This window comes from Mandrillus leucophaeus, unplaced genomic scaffold (genome assembly GCF_000951045.1).
Source record: "Mandrillus leucophaeus isolate KB7577 unplaced genomic scaffold, Mleu.le_1.0 Scaffold681, whole genome shotgun sequence".
NCBI lineage: Eukaryota > Metazoa > Chordata > Mammalia > Primates > Cercopithecidae > Mandrillus > Mandrillus leucophaeus.
The window spans coordinates 217,301-234,838 of record NW_012107375.1 but is presented as its reverse complement, the minus strand read 5'-3'; the positions used below and the strand labels follow the sequence as shown (position 1 = coordinate 234,838).

Genomic DNA, 17,538 nt, shown 5'->3' with positions numbered 1-17,538 from the left:
CCCCTCGCCCCCACCACCTCCCTATCCTCCTTCCCCCGCCTGGGGCAGACAGCAAAGGAACGGACACACTCACACTCACTCAAACAAGGACCCAGAGAGTCAAACTTTCCACTGCCCAGATGGGGACACTGAGGTGCTGGCTGGCATCTCGCCAGGTAGAGGAAAGCGAGATGGAAGAAAGACGAGGGGGAGGCGGCCTTGGGCTGCTAGGCCCGTGAGTGGCCCCTGGAATTTGGTCCTGAGCCTGCTGGGAACCTGCTTGGGCCTAAGCAAGGAGGTGGTTTCTCCAGGATCAGAGAGGTAGCTGTTGTGGAGTTCTGGAAGGACCTCATGTAGGCTCCTGGCCCCTGTACCCTCCCTTCCACCCCAGGCTTTCTTCCCTTAAAAACAGGGCCCAATCCGTCTGGTGGTGGCAGGATGGGGCAAGGGGCTCCCTAGCTTGCCTGCCGTGAGCTGATTCAGAGACGAAGGATCCAGCGAGTCAGTCTTCTTGCTTAATCTCTGCAGGTCCCCACAGAGAACCACTCTGTGGGTGGCCACTTCCTCTGGGCTCAACCCTGTGCCGGTCACTTATGGGGGTAACCAGGTTACCCCACCAAGTCTCGGCCACTTCCTGAGGGCCCAAATGAGTCCAGCTCCTCCAGTGTCTAGAGCCCAGGTCCTTAGTATGACACTGCTCCCTTGTCCCATAGTGTCCCCTTCTTCCCTCAGCAAGAGCAACTCCTGAGACCGAAGGGTAAGGGTTTAGATGGAGCGAGAAACTAAGATCTCCAATAGAACTAGGGGCCAGGAGTGCAGAAGACCCAAAGAGAAAATTGCATATTGAGAGAAAAAGCTCAAAGGGGTCGAGAGGGAGAGAGGGGTGGCTAGAGAGAGGCAGCATCCAATGAAAAGAGGACAATGTCGAGGGCTGAGGGTCTTCACCCCCCTGGCAGTGCCATTACTCAGCTGGGGGTTGGGGTCTGGGAGGTCCCAGGCCAGGGAGGATGCTTTCTACCGACATATTTCTCCATGAATGAGTTGGCAGTGGGGGAGGGAAAGAGGGCGGGACAAAGATGAGACCAGGCCACTGTGAGTGAGTTGGACGCTGAGGCTGGGCAAAAGGTAAAACACACAAACCTGCCGGAAACCAAGCCAGCCCCTTTGTCTGGAAAGGGCGTACGTTGTCTCCAATCTCCTCATTCCAACCACGAAATCAAGAGGCAACCAGGGTTACCAGCCCGGCCCCTGGTTTTCCACGTCTCTCTTCTCCCTGGCCCAGTCTAGAAGCTTCTTGCAGGCAGGTACCACAGTTTGGTCAAGGTGCCATGTGTCCCAGGTCCTGGCCAGGCCCTGAGCTGCCGCTGGTGAACAGGAAGAGGTTCTGGGCCCTGCCATGCCCCCAGGTAGAGCTCTCCTGGGGCTCTACCTCCAGGTATTCAGAGCTGTTTCACCCCCAATGGGTCTCCTAGAGGCTGAGGCCCTGAGTGACAGCTCCTGGGTTCTCAGTCCTCAAGCAGTGCAGGAAGGGACTGGGTACCAGCACCTTGGGCAGCAGGCATGCCTTGAGTGGATTTCTCCTTTGTTCTGAAACGGATTGACTGAGAGTGACTGTGCTTACCACACGATTTGCTCATTAAGCATGTACAAGGCAAGGGTTTTTATTTGGTCTGTTCACAGAACTGTGCAACCATCACTCAGTGGATTGTAGAACATTTTCATTACCTCAAAAAGAAAACCCATACCTTTAGCTATCATCCCCTAGCACCCACTGCCCACAAATCCGCTTTTTGTCCCCACAGATGAGCCTTTTGTGGACATTTCAAATGAATGGAGGGGGCTTGGAAGTGGCGATGAGGCGACACCCTGCTTGGGGGAGACACATAATGCATGCATCTTGCAGCTCTTACCTGAAGTTGGGGGCTGCTTCTGGGGGCAATACTCATATAAATACGGTCCTTGTGCCTGGAAGGTTTTGTGTCTGCGGTTTGCAGTCTGCAATAAGCCATAACTGCATGCCCGGCCCAGGGCCCACTGAGTCACTCGGCCTGGGCCTCTAATTTGGGGGCCACTCCCAGACCAGCCAGGCAGTACCTTAGTCTTAGGGCCTCCCCCTTCTGCTCCCCCTCCCACTCCCCCCTCCTCAGGCCTGGGCTCTCTCTGCAGCGCAGAAGCAACTTTGATCCCAGCTGAAGTGCTCTAGGAACAGTGCTTCCTTGCTGGCGAGCAGAGTGGGCAGTCGGGCAGCCTTCTGCCCTTCTGGCCTCTCAGGGCTGGGAGGAGGCAGGGGGAGGCAGGGGGAAGCAGGGGGAGGGCAGGCACCGGGGGCACAAGGCAGGAAGGAAGAGCAGGCATTTCCTGAGGCCCCCAGGGCTCCTGGGGAGGAGGCGGACACACAGCTGTCTTAGCTCCCCAGGAACCAGCGGCAGACAGGGCACAGGAGGTGGGGGAAGTAGAACCTGGCCCCTTCCAGCATGGCCTGTATGTGACCCTGGGATGCCACTGCACAGGCCCCCTAGGCCCTAGCTGGGATGCTTCCCCCAAAAGGCTGTAGAGGGCCGGAAGGTCCTGCTGGCACCAGCTTTGCCTTGCATCTCAGCCCGGGAGACCCCTTCTCCTGCTGGATGGAGCTGAGAGCTCAGTTCTCTCCACCTGACAAGGAGCCCGGCCCCCTCAGCTGCGTGGGGAGGGCAGCCCTGGGCAGCCTGCTCAGGCTTCCAGGGAAAGCTGTCTTGCTCTGGCAGTTGCCCCTGCACGGGGCCCCAGGCCATACTGTGGTCTCCCTGCTCTGAGCCTAACTCTCGTCTAGCCCTCATCAGGCAGCTGCCACCCCAGCCTGCCCAGGGCAGAGCCCAGGACAGGTGCTGGAAGGTAGCAGGTGGGGCGGCAGCCACGGGATGGAAGGATGGGACAAGGGCATGTCTGAGGGAGGGAGAGGGCCATGGAGGAAGGGGGCTGGGAGGAGGGGAGGCAGGGCGCAGGGATCTGAGCCAACTGCCATCTCCTTGGCCAGTGTGAGAAGAGGACCTGCAGTCAGCTGCAGCCTGTCCCCCACAGCTGGCTCGCAGCTGTTTGTGTCCTGTCTTCAAAGCTACAACAGGGAGGCCCAGGAGAGAAGCGGGGTGGGAGTGCCCAGAGGGCAGGCTGTGAGCCCTCTGGTCCCATTTGGGCATGAAATGCTGGCGGACGGTGTGAGTCCTAGAGGGCAGAGCCTAGGAGCCTGGGAGGCGGTCTCTTATGCAGGGCCCCCTACAGAGGTGGGCTGCTTGTTTCGTGATTCTCCAGGGTCTGCCCTGCTCCCCAAGTGTGTCCAGCGGGCCCTCTTCTCTGTGGGTGGCTGCTTCTCGAATCCTTCTGCCTGGACATGAACTCCCTCGCCCTTCCAACCTGATGGTGTGAACAGAAGGGCCCATGCCTGTCTTGGGAATGGGACAGAGAGACAGAAGGAGAGCCGAGAGAGCTGGGATAGAGAGCTGCAGTGGGCGAGGCAGACGGGCAGCACTCCCATCCCCTGGACCATTAGCAAGACCCTCAAGAAGCAAGGAGGTGAGGAGGTGACAAGTGCTATGCACCCATACAAGACTGGTGGGCAGAGAGAGCTTCAAGAGGAGGAGACAGTGCCCTGAGGCCGCCTTTCAGTCACTAGGGAGTAGCTCTTGCAGAGCCTCAGCCTCCAGGACAAATTCCCATCCAGAGACCTGTCACTCACACATCGAGGTTACCTCTTGAGCAAGTGACCCTGCCCAGAGCGGCCCCAAGTTTATGGCCTTGAGTGGGCCTCACTCCCAGCCTGCGGGCTTCGTCCGTTCCCAGTGTTGGCACCCTCGGGGGCAGACACCGGTGGGCAGCCCCACCACCACTCAAGGGTCTCTGGATGACCTGCAGCCTCGAAGTGACATGAAGCGGACGCTCAGCGGGGCCCTCTGGGTTCAGAGGGCGGGGCAGTCATGGAGGAGGCTTGTGTCAACATGCCCCGGATCAGCCGAGCTGGTGCTGAGTGAGCGGAGCCTCCACTGTATGGAAGCTTCCCAGTGCTGGATGGCGGAGGTGTGGCTGGTGAAAGCTGGCACTCTCCATGCCAGGAGCTTTTTTTGACCTTCCCCTGAGGACATAATCACACAGCATCTCTCCCCTCTGGGCCACCAGGGCTGTAATTTCAGGGCCTGCATGGGGGCTCCGGGGAGGCCCAGCCTGGGTCTAGCTATCTTTAGAGAGGCATAGTCTGGGGCGTGGCCAGAGGATGGAAGATGGGTTGCCTTGGAAGCCGAAGCCTGGGAGCCAGAGGCCAGGGGCACTCTAGGACCCCTGTGGTCTTCCCTCAGGGAGGCCAAAGCCCAGGAGCAGCACCGGGAGGCTCTGGCGGGAGTGGGGAGGGGCTGGGCCGGGTCCTGAACCCTGACTTCAGCTTGGAGCAATCTTTGGCCCAGATGCTCAGAAGATGGGGTGGGATAGCACTTGGCCTGAGGGCCAGACAGCTTAGCATCTCCCCGTGTGGCCAAGGTGGCAGCTATTATGGGGGTAGGGGGGGGACGGTGGCACAGTAGGTGAGATGCTTGTGTTAGACCGGAGGGAAGGCTCAGAACAGAATGTGGAGAAGGAGAGATGCGGGTCCGTGGGGGGCCAGTGAGGGGCAGTTGGAGAAGAATTTGGAGGCTGATGGGCAGTTTTCTGGGACTGCAGCTGGCAGAGGCGGTGCAGAGGTGCAAGGTCCCACCCAGGTCTCAGGCCGGAGACACAGGCCCAGCCCCAGGCAGGGCATGGCTCCCCGCTCCCATTCTCCACCCCTCTGAATTGTGAGCTGTCCCCACTGTCCTTACCCTCAGTCCCACCCCATTACCTCAGCATCCCCATCGCCATCTGAGGACTGATGAGCGCCTCCCTTCTGACCCCAGTCACACCTACCCTGTTGCCATCACTGCTGCAGTTGTCACTGCAATGTCCCCTCAGATGCCCAGCACTTTGGGGTCACCGATTGGGCTGCGCCCACTGCTGTACCCTCAGATGGAGCCAGCAGCTACCCCGAAGGGGAGCACAGTAACCACAGCGAAGGTGGGAGTGAGTGGTTGTTGGAGGGTGGCCCGTGCTGAAGGAGGGGCAGGTGTAGGGCCACGGCTGGGCTGCCCTTGCTCTTGGGTTGGGGCTCTGTCTAGAAATTCCCTTCCGGTGGCAACTAGATTCTGACCAGCCTTCCCACAGCCCCAGGGAGTGAAGCCCCCAGCCCTGAGCTCCTGGCCCTCTGGGGGATCCCCTGGGCTGAAAACAGCGCCCTTGTCCCAGTCATGAGGGGGAAATAAAGGCCCAGTCCCTTTGCCCCATCTCGGAGTGCAGGTTGGCTGAGGCCTGGCTGGGCCTGTAGGGTCGGCTGCAGCCCAGCTTCTCCCTTGGCCAGGTGATGACCCCAAGAGCCTGCAGGTACATTTCCCGAATGCGAGTCCCCTGCCTCACCGGTCGGGAAGGTCATAGGAGGATTAGCTCCCACCCAGGCTCTGAGAAGTGGAATTAACCACCTGTCGGTGGCCCGTCCGGCCCCTGCCTTCTTGCAGCTGAGGGGCCCCTCCCCTTCTCCTCCCCACTTGCCTCATCTGTTGGGCAATGGTGGGAAGCGGGCAGGAGATGTTGGGGGGCTCACCCAGCCTGCACTTCCTGTGCCTCTCAGGCCTGACCTCCGGGACTGTGAGAAGGTGGGGGCTGCAGGGTGACCTGAGCAAGAGGCGCAGGGACTGGGGTGGCCAGGCGGGGAGGAAGGGTCATGAGAGCTGGGAGAGTGGGGCCAGCGCCTCGAGGTCTGCTGACCTCTGACCCAGCCCAAACAGGAAGTGCCATATCTGCGGGGCCAGCTGGAGGAGAAGGAATGCCGGGATGAGTCCAAAGCAAACAGCCCGCAGCTTCCCAGGCCTCTCCCGCCCCCGCCACAGTCTGGCGCTTTCTCCACTGAGAACTCAGGGGTGGGGGCAGGGGTAGGGGGAATCAGCCACGGAATGGGAGCAAGGCGAGAGTCAGTTCCCAGGCCCTGGTCCTAGGCAGATCTGATGGCGGGGCAAGGTCCTTGCAGCGGACACCCTGTGCCCTTCCTCCTCTGCTCCACCCACATCCAGCAGCCCGGAGGCAGAGGAGAAGGAGAGGGGCGGCCCCGCCAGGGTGGAGGAAGGCCGGGGAATAGGAAGGTCGTGCCCAGATCGAGATGGGGGTGCTGAGGTGATGGGGTGGGATAGCGAGGGCCGGAGAGGCATACCGGAGGCTCACAAGTTAGAGGGACAGAGGACAGGGACACAGCCATGCGCTCCTTGCAGCTGGGCTATGTCTCTGCTGGGCCCTCTCCTGCAGCATCCTCCATGCCTGTCGCCTGGCTGTCTCTGTGAACCCCACCCCAGGGCAGTGGCTGTCGTGCTCCCTGCTGGTTGTGACCCCTTGTCCCTATCCCTTCCTGACACAGGGCTTGGTGGCCTAGATAGCTGTGGAGGCTGTCCCAGGAATCCCATCCGGTTCCCAGGGACCCCCTCACTCAGGCAGGCCAATGGGGCAATGGCCTCAGTGGCCTTCGAGGGCTCCACAGACCCAGTGTCTCCACCGGCATATCTGGCCAGTCTGTCTTCAGGGTTCGGCAGGGCTGTTGTCACTTCCCAGGGACTCCTGGCACATGGGGAGGTCAGCATGGAGGGCTGGCCTTGCTCAGGCAGACAGTCGGAAACTGGCCAGGGGTGGTCCCTGCCCAGTGCTCAGGGCGGGGCTTGGCTTTGCACAGACCACGTGTTCACTCCCCACCCTTCCCTGGCACCAGGTCAGATGGGGCACAGCCTGGTCTCACAGCGAGCCAGACATACGTCCCTGGGCAAGTTACTCATCTGTGAGCTGGGGGTGGGTCCCTGGGGACCTATCTTGCAGGTGGGTGTGCATGTTGGGGGCAGGGATGAGGGTTCTGGGACCAGGAATTGGGGGGAGGTGTCAAGGGAGAGGCAAAGCTGCTTCCCGAGAGGTGCCACTGTGCAGTGCTCACCAGCCCCTGCCTCAGGCCTCAGTGCAGGTGTGGGTGGCTCTAGGACCAATAACAGGTGCCCTGAACCTCCACACCCTCCTGCTCTGCCAGTCAAGCCCACCTCTTTGGGTCCAGGCCCAGGACAGGGATACTTCTTGGATGAGAGGGATCGGGGGCAGATGCTGCCCCAAGCAAGGTGGGGAGACTGGCCCCTTGATGGCCTGAGGCCAAGCAAGGACTTCAGGACCCTGGTGAGGCAGGGTGGGGGTGGGGAGGCTCCCAGAGAAGCCATGGGACCCAAGCCCTCTGAATCCCTTTGCTGACAGTCTTAGGTGCGGTCCAGGAACTGCATGGACATGGGAGAGCCAGGATATGCAGTGTAGCTCCTGGAGGGAGGGAGGCTGGCTGGTGAGCCTGCCCAAGCTGCATTTATTATGTTCAAGTACAAACCAGTGCCACCTTTCGCCCCTGGGCCACTTGCTAAGTGAAGGGGCCTCACCAGTCAATGTGGAGTGGGTGCACTGGAAGCAGTTGGGTCTTCTAGACCTTTCTCTCAGGGGTGCAATGGCTAAGCACAGCTCGGCCTGCCCCTCCACCCCCTCGAGAATCAGAGTGTGTGCTGGAGGAAGGCAGCAGGCAGGACTAGGAGCCCTCCTCCTCCCCCCGCTGGGGCTGGAGGACCACGCTGTGATAGGCTCGGATGCAGGAGAAGGCAGTGGGTGGGATGCGGCGCTGGTCAGTGAGGTTGTTCTCCAGGTGTATGGAGATGAGGTTGGAGTTCTGGGCCACGTGCATGTCACAGATGGAATTCAAGGGCACTTGTCTGCAAGGGAGGGGTAGGGCACAGCAGGGGAGAGAAGACCCCGGAAAGAAGGGGTAGGCATCATTCAAGAAAAGACAGAGACCCCTGCTCTAAGAGAAGCAGTAAGACCAAACCACAGAATCAGAACTGTGGAGGAGTGATGGCGGGCTTCAGAGACCACTGTGGCCTCCTGGCCCCCTCCCAACTCGAGGCTCAGTGCCAGGTCCCCAGCCCCAGCCCTTGTCACTCCGGGCTGGAGCCCTGCCAGCATCTGGCTGCCAGCTGCCCTTGGCTTTCCAGGCCTGCCAGCCACTGGGCACAGGCTCTATCATGGCAACCAAGACGGGTGGATGGCTGGATTGGGGGAGGGTGGATGAGCCCCGACTCCTGCCTTTGGCCTCTGTGGCCTGCGGGTAAGGAGCCCAAAGGCCAGCCTGTCCTAGCCCAGCCGGAAGGCAGGGCCTCCTGGCCTCAGGGTACCTCTTCCTCTGTGTGCTGGCAGGAGTGCGGGGGTGGGGACGGCTGCAGGTGTGGGGACGGGGAGGGGGGCCCTACCTGATCCTGTTGTGACTCAGGCCCAGCACCTGCAGTCCCTTGAGGCCCAGGAGGCCGTGTGGAATGGTCTGCAGCTGGTTATGATCCAGGAGCAGCTCTGCCAGTGAGGCGTGCAGGCCCAGGAAGGACACACTGGATACCGTCAGCCTGCAGCCTATTGTGGGGCAGGTGCAGGAACTCTAGGCCTGGCTTCATGTGTGCGAACACTTAGCCAGGGATGCGCTCGATGTGGTTGTGGTGCAGCATCAGGCGCCTCAGGCCCCGTGGCAGGAAGGAGGGCATGTGCACCAGACGGTTGTAGGACAGGTCTCCAGCTTCCTGTGGGGCGGGGCACACAGGGGCAGAGGGAGCTGACAGCTGGCAACTCCCAGAGGGGAGCTCCAGGGGCTGCAGCCCCAAACTCCCGAGACGAGCGTGGGATTCACTCTGAGATGGCAGCCGCAACCTGCACTCTCAACAGCTGGGACTCTCGCAACTCCTGTGTGAGTCAGGCCAGGCCCTGTGTGGGTTTATGTCCTCCTCTGTCCCCCAAGACCTAGGGATTAGAGGATCTGGGTGGGGGCCTTCCTTGCTCCCTGCAGGGCTAGAGATGCCTGCCGTCATTGTGGAAACCGAGGGACCGTCCTCTCCCTCACTTCCTTCCCTTCAGGTGTTATCTCAGGGTCTCCTGTCTCCTAATCCTGACACCTGACAGAGCTCAGAGGGTGACGCCTAAAATCTAGGGGAAAAATGGGGCGGGGGAACTCTCTGCCCCTGCCGGTCCTCAGCCTTGAAACCCTCTCCTCTGTCCCTCCCACTCTCTTGCCCTCATCCTGCCTCTCCCAGTCTTATCCTCAGATGTGTAGAAGCTAGATGAGTAGGGAGAAAAAAATCAGGCTCCACAAGGGTTAGGGCTGGGGGACCCTGGGAGGTCACACAGTCCTCGCTGTCCTATAGTGGAGTTCAGGTTGCCACCTTCAGCTGGGAGCCCCCGGTCGTTCCATGGTGGACACCTGACTCCTTGAGGCCCTGACCCCATCAGCAGGAAGCCCTGGTCCCTGTGGCCATGCAGGTGTGCAAGGGCAGAGGGTGGTGAGGCTTCTGGAATGGGTAAGAATATGGAGAGAGGGAACAGGGAAGGCTTCTCTTGGCAACACCCTCAGCCCCTGTGGCTGGGGTCAGCCTTTTGGGCTGCTCCTGTGCCTCTCAGTTCCCTCCCTTTCCACCAGCCAGAGAAGAGACGGGCGGCTCCACAGTCCAGGAGAGGCCGGGGCTGAGGCAGCTGGGGCTTGACTGGCCGCCAGCCCCCTGCCCAGGCCCCGCGGCGGGAGTGGAATAGTGGCCGGGCAGCCCCTCCCAGGCTGCTGTCTGCTTTCCTTTGCCCCCTTGGCAAGCGGGGGAGAGGAAAAAGGAATAATTAAACCCAAACGTCCTGGTAACTTTTTCCTGGAACGCGAGGATGCAGGGCGGGAGGCTCTGGTCCCTGGAATGGCGGGTCAGACTGTCTGTCGACCCCCGCCTCCCTCCCCACTGCGGCCCCACCCTGCTTTGGGGGTCATCCGGCCCTCCTGAGCCTCTCGCCTGTCACCCGGTCTCCCCCAGCCCACCCCGCTGTTCCCAGGACTGTGTCCTGACTCCCTAGCCTGACTTCCACAGCCTTGCAACATCTGGTCGCCGTGAGTGGCCTGTGTGCCAGCATCCCCACCTAGCTGTCCCAACCAGATCCAGGGAATTGCCCTTGACTTTTCTTGGAATGAGGTGAAGAGTGGCCCCCAGAACCTATGTCCGCCAGAATTTGTGAATGTGGCCTTATCTTCAGATGTAAGGATTGCAGGGGAGGATGTCGAGTTGAGCTCATCTGGGTTCCCTGGGTGGGCCCCGCTCCCATGACAGGAGTGCTTTTGAGAGACAGAAGAGAGAAGACGAGACAAAGGGAGACACGCAGGGGAGATGGCCACGTCCAGCCACAAGCCCAGGAACACCTGGAGCCCTCTGACGCTGGGAGAGGCACGAAGGATGCAATCCTAGGCCTCCGGAGGGAACATGGTCCCTTAACATCTAAATTGCAGACTTCTGGCCTCCGCAACTGACAGAGTTTATTTCTGTTGTTTGAAGTCATGCAGTTTGTGGCGCTCAGTGATGGCAGCCCCAGGACATGCACGCACTTCTCTTCCCCACATTCCTGTGCCCCCAGCCCTTCCGTGCTGCTTCCTGCCCCTGTCGCCTCCTAACTGCACCCATTGTCGGGCCAGCTCTCCCTACCACTGCTGCCCTCCATCCAGGCCCGTGGCACCTCTCAGGTGAGCTTCCTAGGGGCCAGCAGGGCAGGCCTAGGCACGGGAGGGCAAGGGGGATTCTGCTGGGTGGGAGGGACACAAGGAAGGCCTTGCAAGCTTGCAAGCAACATCTTGGAAGAGTCTGTGGTGACTGAGGGCCCAGGCTAACCTAAGCAGGGAGGGAGGTGACCCCAGTGACTCACCGAAGACCAGGCCCAAGGAACAAGTCCTCCCCTGGAGCCCCTGCCTCCTGGCCCTCTCTGGAGCTCCGCGTCTCAGCATTGCCCTCTCTGCCTTCCCCACCTGCTTCTCGGGGCTGCTCTGGGCCATCCTTGCTCTCGGCCTCTAAATGCCCATTGGGGCGAAGCTCTGGGGCTGCCACTCACGGGAGATGGATCCAGGCTCGGGGCGCGAGCTGGTGCTCCTGAAGCCGGTTGTGGCTAAGCACTAGCACGCTGAGGCTGTGGATGTGACTCAGTGCACCCTCTGTCACCTCCTGGATAAGGTTTGTGCTCAGGTGTAGCTCCTAGGGTCAGGGGTCAGGAGTCGGGGTGAGGGGCCCATCTGCCAGTTGTTGGCCACCTGGTCAGGCTCCAACTCTGGCTGTCCCCATTCTCTGCCAGCAATGCCCCCTTCCACCCAGCCATGTCCGTGCAACTCAGGTGCCAGTCTCTGCCACTCTTAGGCCCATGGCAGGGGGTGGATTTTCAGGGGACTGTATGGTCCAGAAAGAGGGTATGGGCCTTACTCAGAGACCCCAGAGGATGCAGAGTCATCCAGGAGGTCTCACTGTGGACTTCTGGAAGGTTAGGTCAAGTTGAGGAGAGGCCTGAAGCCTCGTGACTTTTAGCGCACAGATGCCCCATTGGCTGCTCCAAGCCCCCTCAGCAGAAGCCGAGGCAGGGTTGTTTGACTGTTAATAATGTTGCCTCCCCATCCTGGGAGCGCCAGCTCACCTGCAGGGAGGCCAGCAGGCCGCGTGGGATGGTCCGCAGCCGGTTCCAGTCCAGTCTCAGATAGAGCAGGCTGCAGAGGGGCTGGAAGGCCAGGGGGGAGATGTCCCTGTCACGCAGCTGGTTCCCTTCCACCTCCAGTGTCAGCACCTGGCTGAGCCCTGCAGGTGGGCAGAAGGGTGCGGTGAGCCATCGCAGAGCTCCTCCCGGTAGCTCCAGAACCCCTGCCTGCCCCTAGAGGCCAGGGCTCCTTACCCAGGCTGGCAGTCTCCTCTGTGTTCCAGCCAGGCTGCCCTGGGCACTCTCCCGAGTGTACCTCCCAGAGGGCAGACCCACCCCTTGCCAGCCCCTGTCCTGGGGGGCAGGTACCTGCCCAGGCCTGGCTCCCTGGGTCCCTGCCCCTGGAACTTGCCCGCACCACGGAAGCTGCTGCGTTGCAGGCCCTGCAGGAGGTTGTCGTTGTTTGAGCTCCTGCAGGGAGGCAGGTAGGGCTGGGACTGTGGTCAGCGAGTTCCCATCCAGGTTCAGCCGCTTCAGCCGCATCAGATTCTGGGGGGGCCATGGGGAACAGGTGGGCTGGGGTTGGGGGCCTGCTGGTCGGGGTACAGGCCTTCCTGGGCATGGCTTTGGGCCCATCCTGACCAAGGGCACTCTGTTGGTGGCATCATGGCTTCCTAGTTCCCACTGAATCCAGGCCTGTCTGGGAGGGTTTCTGTTTGCTCCTCTACAGGGCCTGCGGGCCTGTGCTGCTCCCCCTACTCCCAGCGATGGAACATGTCACACCAAATTGCGGAAGCCCACCATGCTGGGTGCTGTCTGCCATGCCTCCTCCAGGCCTTACCCCCAAGCGGCTCCACCCTGCAGGGAATGGATGCCTTGGGTCGTCTGGGACCTGCCAGCCCCAACCCCAGCCCAGGCCCCCCAGGAGCAGGTGAATGGGCCGCAACATAGCTTGAAGGCATGGGGGTGCAGGCCTCGGGGGTCCAGCTTGTTCTTGCTGAGATCCAGCCACTCCAGGTTGGGCAGCCCCAGGAACGTGTGGGCTGGGATCTTGGCAATTTCATTCTCTGTGTGCACATGGGGCAGCCATATTCTCTGCCCCCTGCCCGCTGCCACTCTGTACCTCCCCCACCAGACGGGGCTGCTCGGGAGAGCCAGGGTGGGAGCCCAGGTGTCGGCCTTCTTACCCCTGCCGTAGGGGTGGGTGCGGGGGGAGGAGGCCACCCACCTGCCAGGTAGAGTGTGGTCAGACCAGGGTCGGTCAGGGTAGGGACATGCTTCATCTTGACGTTGCCACAGGCGATGACTGCCTGGGCCAGGAGGCACGAGGCCGGCAGAGAGGGCATGGCCTGCTGGGTGGTGCCCAGGTTTGCGTGCCTGTGCCTGTGCCCGTGTGTGCTTCCTGGTCTTTTCCACCCACGGCCCAGGGTCTTGGAGGTGCTGCCGCTGCCATCCCAGCCTCAGCTGTGGTCCTTCTGTGGGCGCCGGATCCTTGGCCCAGGTTGATGGGAGGTCCCTGGAGGAAGAGAGACAGCCCCTGTTGGGTCACAAGCAACAGGGGCCTACTGAGGAACAGGGGTTTGCCCAGGGCTCCCAGGGCCTGCCAGTTACTCAGCCAGCCTGGGCTGGAGCGACAGGCTGCTGGGACCCCTCCCCTCAGCACCAAGGGCAAAGGCCCAAATGGGGCTCTGAGCCTGGGGTGGGGGACGTGACTTTGGAGGGCTTCCCTCCCACCCCGCACTCGAGGGCACTTGGCTTGGAAACACTGGGAATGGGGCAGTGTCTGGGTGGCCAAACTCATGCGTGGTCTTGTCAGTCCCAGTAGGCCCCAGGCACCACCTGAGGGCCCCTTGTCCTTGCCAGTTCTCACCTTTGGGGGGCCTCCTGGGTTTCAAGCCCCTTCCCTTGTCTTCCCGGCCTCCTGCCTTCTGGCCTGGGTCCTCCTCGGTGACCACTGCTCCCTCTTGAGCTTGAGGGTCCCTGCCGGCCTGCCAGGGCCTGAGCTTCAAGGGCCCGGGCTTCCCTGCCCCAGCCCTCCCGGCAGCTGTGGCCTGGGGCTGAGCCCACTCAGTCACCAGGCCCTTGTTCTGACCCTGCTCCTGCTCTGAGGTCACTGGGGGTGACTCCTTCCTCAGGGCCAGCCCTGGCCTAGGGGGCGCTTTCCAGCAAGTGGAGGGAGACTTGAGCTCCCTGCTTCGGGGTGGGCTGAGACCGCGGCTGGTCCAGCTGCCCAGCCTCAGGCTTGTCTGGGCGGCCAATGCCAGGGATGGGCTGCAGCTGACCTGCGGAAGGAGCCATTGTGGGCTGGGGGCCTTGTCTCCTTTCCCCAAGGGGCTGTCAGCTGCTAGCCAGCCCATCGCCCTTCCTCTTTAATCAGGCCTCACCCCGCCTTTCCCTTCCCTCCTGAGGAGCACTGGTGAGAGAACAGGGTGTCCCCACCATCAGCAGCAGGCCAGGAGACTTTGGGGCCAGTCACCCAGACTGCCTCTCAGAACTTATGCAGCTTCTCACTGCGGGGGCGCTAGAGGCCCATTAGGGCTAGGGGGTTGGGCCTGTAGGTTGGGCCCAGGGGTTGGACTGGTGGTTGGGCCCAGAGGAGCTTCAGCAGCCCTGAGTAGAAAGCCTTGGGCTGCTCAAGGGACCTTGGGTCCCACCTCCCCTCACTTCCCCAGTGTGTCCCAAGAATGGGGGGGTAGGGCATTGCCCCAGCATCCCCTTTGCCCCATACCCGTTGGTGAGCAGGGACCTCACATGTGCTTCCCGGGGACAGTTTCTGGGGAGATGAAGGGGTTCCTGCTACCTGGCACAGTTTGCTTTTAGAGGTGAAAGCCCCAGTGTCTGCCACAGGGGGTTTGTTGGGGATTAGGCAAGCCCAGGGGCCACCTGGCCCCTTTAGAGGAGCCACTTTAGAGAAGTGGTGATAACCCCAATGCCTTCCCTCCTCTACGGAGCAGCTCCTCCTCAACCAGGGCCGACCATGGGGGGCACTGCTCTGTCTGCAGAGGTGCGGGCCAGACCCACCCACCTGGCCCCTCCTGCCCTACCCTCAAGCCTGGGGTAGGGCCACCAAGTGTGGCTACAACCACTGGCCTATAAGACAAAGGCCACACTCATAGCCCATGTCCTTGGACCCCTCGAGTCCCTCTCTGCCAGTGACCCCACTTCACCCCCAAGCCCTATACTTCCAGCCTCCCGCGATTCTTCCTGTCTCAGGAGGCACTGGGGCAGCCAGAGCGACTGCTCCCGAGCACACCCCGACCCGCTTTCGGCCTCACTGTAGCGCCTGCTCCCAGGGAGGCCTCTTCCCTCCCTCACCCCTAGAGTCTGCACGCACCCCTCGCCCTCCAGCGGGGGCTCTCTCAGGGCCATGGGGCCCTGGGCCCTTTGCAGCCCCGCCTGAGTACCCAAAGTGGGCCTGAGGTGGGCAGCCTGCGGCAGTCTTCTTCCTGCTGGTGCCAGCGACTCACCGTTGGGGGCCCCTGGTGGGCTGAGCAGCAGCTGCAGGGTGGCCAAGCCCATGGGGGTTGGTGGGGTCCCTCCTGAGAAGCACCCCACTCACAGTGCCAGGATGGGGAGCAGCACACTCCTCTTGGCCGCCACGGAGGGAAGGAGAGCTGGGAGAGGCACGGTGGCGGCCACGGTAGGACGATGGTGGACAGCATAAGTTGGTCTTTCTCCCTGAGCTCCTGGCCCTGGCTGCAGCACTTGGAGCCTTCCCTACCCACCCCAGCCCTTCCCTGGGAAGGCCCCCCTTCTGTCGAACAAACACCTCCCCAGACCTTGCCCCCAACTCCCTACAACGTGCACTGCTCCCACCTGAAGAGAAAGACAGATAGCCCTTTCCTCAGACCGGGCGGTCCTGCCCTTTTGCTGTGAGGCCTGCATTGATTCTCCGCTGGCTCTGGCCCAGTGGCCTCCATGAATGGGGCTTCTGTCTCACACGTGGCAGGCCTGAGAGGCCCGCCACAGAGCCGGTCGGCCACCGCAGGCTGCTGGGCCCTGCATCCATGGCTGCCAAAGGAGAGGGGGTGGGTGCCAAGGCCATGGGCTTCTGCCGTGGGCAGCAGTGTGGAGGCCTCCGGGTTCCAGAGGAAATGGAATTTGCGGGCACAGCACAGGCGGCGAGGGTACACCTCCCGTGCCCGAGACCCCAGCGCTGCTTGGGCATGGGTGTGCCTCGGGCTGGGCTGGCTCCTGGTTCCTCTGCTTGCCCTCCACGTCTCTACTTTCTCCTCTGTAAAATGGGGTAGGGGGCAGACCGGATGTTCTGTGGCTGTCCTGACCCCATACATAGGAGCATGGGTGTTCTAGGCACTGCCTGGGTGAAGCCATGTCACAGGTCCCCCCTAGACTTCTTGGCCAACGGTCTGGGGTCTCTGATGTGCCTAAGCTGCACGCGTTCTCTTGGTCGGAGGGGCATCTGGGGGTCAGGATAGCATGAGGTGGAAAATGGGCGGGGCTCGATGAGGGGACTGCTGGGTGGGGCCAAAGGGGCGTGTGGTGGAGTAAGGGGCAAATAAGTGGATGTCTAGCCCCAGTTCCCAGAGCCCACCACCCTCAGAGGGCTGCCAGAAGTCCCTGCTCCAACCGGGGTGTCCCTGCAGCCGCATCCCCGGGTTCTGCTGTGGGAGCCAGGGTTGGGGGGAGCAGGCAGGCGGGGGCTGGCAGAGAGGGCTGATCTCACCGCCGGCTCAGCTCTTCAGGGCCAGGGTTGAGGAAGCTTTTCCTACAGCCCTGTCCAGAGTTGACTTAGGTTTGGAAGCGATCTTAAGAAATGAGTTAATTGTGGGCAAGGCTTGGGTGGAGGGGAGAAGGGAAGCAGTGGAGGAGGGGCAGGGGCCTGCAAAGGCCATCAGGCAGGAGTCTCCATCCTGGGGCAATGGGACAAAGTGTGAGACCCAGAGGGGTGCAGGGCCGGTCAAGGTGGGGAGGAGGCCTGGCAACTGGGTCTTCACTGGGCTCCTCGAGGAGCTGCCACAACAGCTAACAGTCCCGTAGGAGCCACACGGGGTCCTCTGCCATATCCAGGGCACCTCCGCCGTCCAGGGCTCTGGTTTCTGACCTGAATTTGGACCCTGCCACGTACAGACCAGAGACAGGGACCATCTGGGGAGTCAGCAAATGCCTCTGGAGTCAGGGATGAGGCCACCATCTCCTTGTGCATCCTGTGGGTGACATAGGATGGTCGTGGGCCAGTGTTCTGCCTGGGGGCAGCTGCCGAAGCTGGGACAGGGTAACACTGGGACACGGCAGACTTGACGTATGCCGCCGAGACTAAGTGAAGCTTGCCCCAGGATCCTGCAAGAGAGAGTACAATCGACCCCCCATTTTACAGAGAAGGAACAGAGAAGGAATGGGGCTCACCCAAGTCGACACCAGAGACCAGGCCTCCTGCCTCCTGGTCCAGGCATCGCCTGAGAAACAGGGTAGGTCCCTGCCCGAGGTGAGCCTAGCACCTGGGGTCTGGACACTGGACAGTGATGAGAACCCCGGCTCCTCTCCTCCCCCCGCCTGGGGATGGATTCTGGAATCCTGGCCCCCTACCCATTTCCCCTGTTTGCGCTGCTCCCCAGGCGCTGACTAAACATCCTGCCATCTGGTTCCCATTAGCTGGGCTGGGGGTGGGGGAAAGCCTGCTCCCAGGTTTCTCTGGCACAGCCAGCCCGGAGGAGGGAGGGACTCTGCTCCTACCCACCTAGGCAGGAAGGGGTGAGGCCTGGGGTCCTCTTGGTTCCCAGCTCCTGTGGAGGCCTAGCCTCCCTGCCCTTCTTCCTGGTTGGGAGCCTGGTGGCTGACCCGAGTGGGCCTCTGGGGAGTGGTACTCCTGCCACCCACTCAGTCCAGTCCCAGGGCACCCGGCCATTGTGCGGACCTTGAAGGAGCAGAGCCAGCCTCAGGGGCTCAGCAGAGCCAGAGGCTCCCAGCAAGTTTCTGCCTTGCCCTCCCCCCGCCCAAGAGCTCACTGATGGACTTGTGCTGAGACAGGCAGGCCCCAAGCCAACAGTAATCCTGAGCCCGGTG

The 17,538-nt window shown here is 61.8% G+C and overlaps 1 protein-coding gene across 1 annotated transcript; it reads right to left on the bottom strand.

The window, feature by feature from the left end:
* Positions 1-7,316: 7,316 nt before the first annotated feature.
* LOC105555376 (extracellular matrix protein 2) lies at positions 7,317-12,863 on the bottom strand. Its single transcript, XM_012002294.1, has 6 exons — positions 12,746-12,863; positions 11,521-11,678; positions 10,951-11,090; positions 8,603-8,627; positions 8,310-8,488; positions 7,317-7,775 (listed from the first exon to the last, which is right to left on the bottom strand). Exons 1-6 carry the CDS (start codon positions 12,861-12,863, stop codon positions 7,595-7,597), a joined length of 801 nt encoding a protein of 266 aa, XP_011857684.1. The 3' UTR covers positions 7,317-7,594.
* Positions 12,864-17,538: the final 4,675 nt, after the last annotated feature.